General features: G+C 38.8%; 1 protein-coding gene across 1 annotated transcript; it reads right to left on the bottom strand.

The window, feature by feature from the left end:
* On the bottom strand, positions 1 to 3530 carry LOC131689159 (RNA cytidine acetyltransferase). Its single transcript, XM_058974043.1, has 6 exons — positions 3165 to 3530; positions 1995 to 3096; positions 1419 to 1940; positions 850 to 1360; positions 232 to 787; positions 1 to 175 (listed from the first exon to the last, which is right to left on the bottom strand). Exons 1-6 carry the CDS (start codon positions 3365 to 3367, stop codon positions 52 to 54), a joined length of 3018 nt encoding a protein of 1005 aa, XP_058830026.1. The 5' UTR covers positions 3368 to 3530; the 3' UTR covers positions 1 to 51.
* Between the last annotated feature and the right edge of the window lie 1655 nt (positions 3531 to 5185).

Below are 5185 nucleotides of genomic sequence, written 5' to 3'. Positions count from 1 at the left end.
TTAACATTGTATTAATCTACAACTTTTATTTTTTTTACAAAAAACAGCCAGTTAATGTTTAATTTTACCAAATTTTTGTTTCTTACTAAAATTGTGTTTTGCTTTCTTTTTCTTAAAGGAGTTTGCGTTATCCTCGATTGTAAGTTCCTTACTATCCCCTAGTCGCTTCTCTCCGCTAAAATAAATTGATACTGACGAATTACTTATATAGCAATATTCGAATCAAGTTACCTTTTTATGGAAACAATAGCCGATTTAGTGTTGGTCAGCACATTTTTCCACTCCTCATCCGTACCTTTGATCACGTACTGGTCCAGATTTTCTTTTTTCAGTTTGGCCAGTTGTTTCTTTTGTTTCTTCTGTAAAATTTTGACGTCTTCTGCTAGATCTTCATTTATTGATTTGTTAAGCGCCACCAAGTCGGTACCGGTGTTTAGTGTGCTTTCATTCACCATCGTTCTTTCAATGGTACTTTCGACTTGTAAGTTAATGTATTTGGTAATTTTCTTTATGCAGTCGTAGAACTTAGCAAGCACTTGATTGTTAGGCATATTGAACTCATCTGCTAAAATGTCGATGCTTTTGTGTTGCAATCCGATCCCTAGCAAAATAGCTTTCTGTAAAGAATCTATCTGTACGCCAGACATTTTAGATTGGAAATAAAGCATTGCCAGATCCGATATCAGATCCATTATCAGCCTATACTCGACCTGGTTACGAGTGTACATTTCAAGCCGCTGAATGTCGTGCGGCAGAAAGTACTCGTCTATCGTTTTTTGTGAAAGTGCTGAAAATATTCCCGCCATAATATAAAACTCAAGCTTCTCCCATACAGCAAAAAATACTCACCTTGTTCAGAGGCTTTGACTGCCCGATTATCCAATAACGATAGCGACATTCCTGTGCCAAATTTATTGAACGATTTACCAAGAAGTTTCAAAATTCTTCTTCGAAAATCGATAAAATATTGATTCAACCAGTCACTATTTTCCACTTTATCCAAGCTGTTGCTTATCGGTGCAATCATAATACATGAGTGTTCACCAGTCAGATCGTTTTCTTTTTGGCTTAGATAAACTGGAACGAATTTCTGACTTTTCCAAAATTTGAGCAAATCATTTGTAAGGCCAAAAGATGTTCCGATGTAGTCTAAATGTTCCGGGCGTCGCTCGGAAAGCCGTTTCAATAGTGTTGGAACCCTTTTCCTAGGTTCAATAATTTCTTTCAACAGGTCCACATCTTCATCGTCAATAGTTTGGAAGCCATTCTCATCTTCTTCGGATTCATCCCCGGTGAGCGAAGTAAAATTTCCTTCGTAATAGTTTTTAAGCAACTTTAAAGCACGTTTGCCGTAGCCCATCTTCAAAGTAAATTTATATATAAATAATTATGATCAAGAAGGATAACTAAACACATACTCTCTGATAATTGGGATGCGTCGCAATTCGAACAACTCTAGCTCCGCTCAGTTTAGGAAACTGACTATCGCCATATTGTTCAGCTATATTCCACGGAATGAGATCTCCAGCACTTTTCATGCCACGACCCAAAGAATTCTGTACCGATAACGATGATATCTGCCCTTCCAAACTGATCTGAACTACAACGAGAATTTCTGGAAGTTGGTCTTTTTTTGTGATTGGACCCAAAAGGCAAAACAGATGGTGTGCCGGGGCGTCACTCATCATTTGCAGATCGTTGGGGCTATTTTTGTAGTGAGAAGAAACACAAATCGATACCACACGCTGTAGGAATGCTTCTGCTGCACGATGATAGGAAAACAAAGCATCTCGATCAATGTAATAAAGCTCACATGCTTCCGGTGTTGGACAGCCAGAGTTAAGATTGGGTACGACTGACGCATCAAGGCAAAGCAAAGATGTCAACCAACTTTCAACTGGATCGTGTGGTCGGTATCGAATCGATTCCTCTAATTTTATCTACCAAAAGCGTATTAAAATCTTTTTCAAATATTATTGTATTTTATGACTTACCGGAGGTGGAGCACTGCTATCTTTCTGAATCTGCGACAAGAGTTTCAGGCTCAAAGAACGTCCTGTCCCTTCGTACCCGTTTATGGTCGAGGCCATAAATACCAGATAGGGTCCAAGCATTGATTTAACCAATGGAAGGGGGATAGCCGCAGCCTCATCGATTATTAATAAATCCGCAGCATTCAGCAAGTGTGAATCAGAGGGAGAAATGTATTGAATGGTTTGACGATTGTTGCGAGTTATATTGATTCTGATAATAGCTCTATTAAAGTCCGGGTTCGTTGATCGAATAATTGTGTAATCGGTGTGTTCCTGGTACTCCAGAACATCAAATCCCTTCATAATGAACTCAAAAAGTGTAATAAGATTCTCTGGTGAAGGCGACGTGACATAAATATTAACATAACCAAAAGCAACAGCTGCCGAAATAGCCAATCCCATAGCAGCAGATTTACCTCGACCTCTGCTTGCCGTTAGAGAGGTGGGAGGTTTCAGTTGTTTCTCAGCTAAAGCGTCAATAAACTGTGCAACAGCCTTCGCTTGGTCGTGTGTTTTACAGAGATTCACAAGTGGTCCAGCCGGTGGAGCATCCGAAAGATTTTCTTTCAATTCTTCTAACAGTTCATCGTTGGGATTTTTCTGTGTCGATACCATTTCCACAGGTTTTATCTCAGCTGTTTTCGATGATAGTGGCAAAATAGTCAAATCATCATTAACCAAGAGACATCGTGAACAGTCGGCCAGCGAAAGAATCAACCGCTCATTGAATCGGCACGTTACATCTTGGTGCGCTTCGGTCCGATACCGCTTGTGAACATCCATACTCATCGTATACAATTGCTTCAACGATCTGATAGTTTTAAGCAAAAGAATAATCAACCCACCTCCTTCAACTGTTTCAATCGTTCTTGCGAGCAAGTTAGGGGTGATAGCCTCAAAATCTTGCAGAACGCAAACTCCATAAGTCTTGCCAAGAATAGTGTGGGTATCTTTATAGTATCTGCCATGAATCGTCGTCGAAACTCGGAATATATCAAACAAATCCGATTCATTGATATCTATTTTTCCAGACTGAATTTTCTTCGCCCGTTTTTTTCCATGGCTAAAACATTTTTAGGACATATACTGTATTATGGGTATTCAACGTAAAAATTTGCATTTGGCACTTACTTGGAAATAGCTTCGTCCTTGTTTTTGTAACACCACAACACTGTTGGTCGCGTCTTAACTGAAGCTTTAGTTAGCATGTCGTACAAAATTGGCACCTGATCGCGACCCTTATCTCCGACGACTACAAACAGAGTACGGTAGCCTAGTTTAACTCCGTTCTCGATCATCACACGGATTCGGTTGTCGATCTTTTTCTTCACCATGATTAATTTTACTAATTCGGCCGGAGAAAACACGAAATCTTGACAAGAATATTACTCACGTGCTTTGATATGTGCACACATGAAAGAAATGAATGAAATTAAATCATAACAAAACAATGTGGTACATACAGCCCAAAGAGAATTAGGCAATCCATGAGACGTTTCTGATTTTCTTCTTTACTTATTCTCTAGGATAGGATCCGCCAGCTCTGTCTTCTGTTTTTGAACCAATTCTGAACCAGCTCGTGATTGGACGAAAGTGACATAGGCAAACCTTCGGCTTGGAAACTAAAAGTACCAAAGGGCTGCTTGGAAGTGTTGTCATATTGTGATATCAAACATAAAACGACGATTGTTAACCGTGTTGATTTTTTTGTTTTCTCGAGATACCGCTTTCTTTCTATAACATCCGTCTGTAATTATGAAGTGCAGGCATTATTTGGCAGACGAAATCAAACATATTATCCAGAACTGAAATTCCCGAGAGATCCGGTAGCGCGGTTATCGTGGATTCTGTTCTGTGTGCGGAGTAATGCGGAAATGCCTCTTTTCGAAATCAACAGGCTGTGTAGCGTAAGTATGAAAATATTTTGAACATCATGTAAAAATTGTCTTTGTTCCAGTACCGAGTAAATTGGAAGTACTGAGCAAACAGGGAGAAAGTTATCCCGGAAGTCGCTTCTTGTTCTTCCTTTGGTATTATCGATACAGTTGAATTTTACAGTTTTCAACTGAATCGATCATCGGTGTAAATAGGAGAGTGTATTTTCTACTGCTGTTTTCTCCGAAACAATCACATGTAAAAACCTATACATTCCTCCAAAACAAAAATTAAACCTTGCAGAAAAGTAGTTTTAGAATATTTAATATAAATCCGAACAGAGAAAATTATTCTTGTGACAGAGGTTGCTTGACTCAGAAAGCAACTTACAAAAATGAAGAGGCGTGAAGATATTTTTCGTAATGTCCAACAACGAATATATATTATTTTGTTTTGCTGTATTCCGATGGAAAAAACGTTATGATCGTTTAAATGCGGATATAAAGACTAAATCTTTGATTTTTCCATGAAATTGGTACATAATATAGAATATTTTAATCAGAACAAATATACGACCGAAACAAAACAAATATTTTGGCAACATTGGTCGAGTGGGGGTATGTCGTTTTCAACAGGGATTAGTAAAATATAAGAAGAAGCCAGCTGGCGGATCCTATCCTAGCTTATTCTGACGTTACTCCGAGGGGTGCGACGTCCGACAATATCGTTGATTCGATCCAACATCAAACGAATCGGACTAACAAAGTTTTTTGTCGGACGAGTTTTTCTGTTCGCAGGAGTATACTTGTTGACAGAACCCAATGAGGTATATATAGGTGTGGCAGAACCCACGGTTTGCTAGTTTGGCAACCAAAAATATGTAAACAATCCACACGGGTCAATACAACAACCTGCAGAAAAGTTCGACACAGATCTTTCAATAGGGCCAAAGTCGCAATGTACTCAAATGGAGAAAAATCATTTTCAATATACGGCGATGCTTTTCTAAATGTAGTTTTTATTGTAGGTATAAATTACTTTATGACCATGTTTTTCCGGAAGCATCTTTGGTTAAACCTTATGACAATATAACAAAGAATTTAATTCCTATGTGCTTTTAGTGGGTAGAAACTAAAAAAATGCTTACGCCCAATTTGCATCCCAGTCGTGATTTCGCCCTTCAGCAACCACCATTTGCGGAAGGGCTAAACGGTGTACATAATTTTCAGAAGGGCGCGGTAAAAGGGCTAAACTGACTCTGTCTTGCTGGGTAGGGC

This window comes from Topomyia yanbarensis, chromosome 3 (assembly GCF_030247195.1).
Source record: "Topomyia yanbarensis strain Yona2022 chromosome 3, ASM3024719v1, whole genome shotgun sequence".
Lineage (NCBI taxonomy): Eukaryota > Metazoa > Arthropoda > Insecta > Diptera > Culicidae > Topomyia > Topomyia yanbarensis.
Note: the sequence above shows the minus strand (reverse complement) of the source record. Positions and strands in the feature narration are given on the sequence as shown.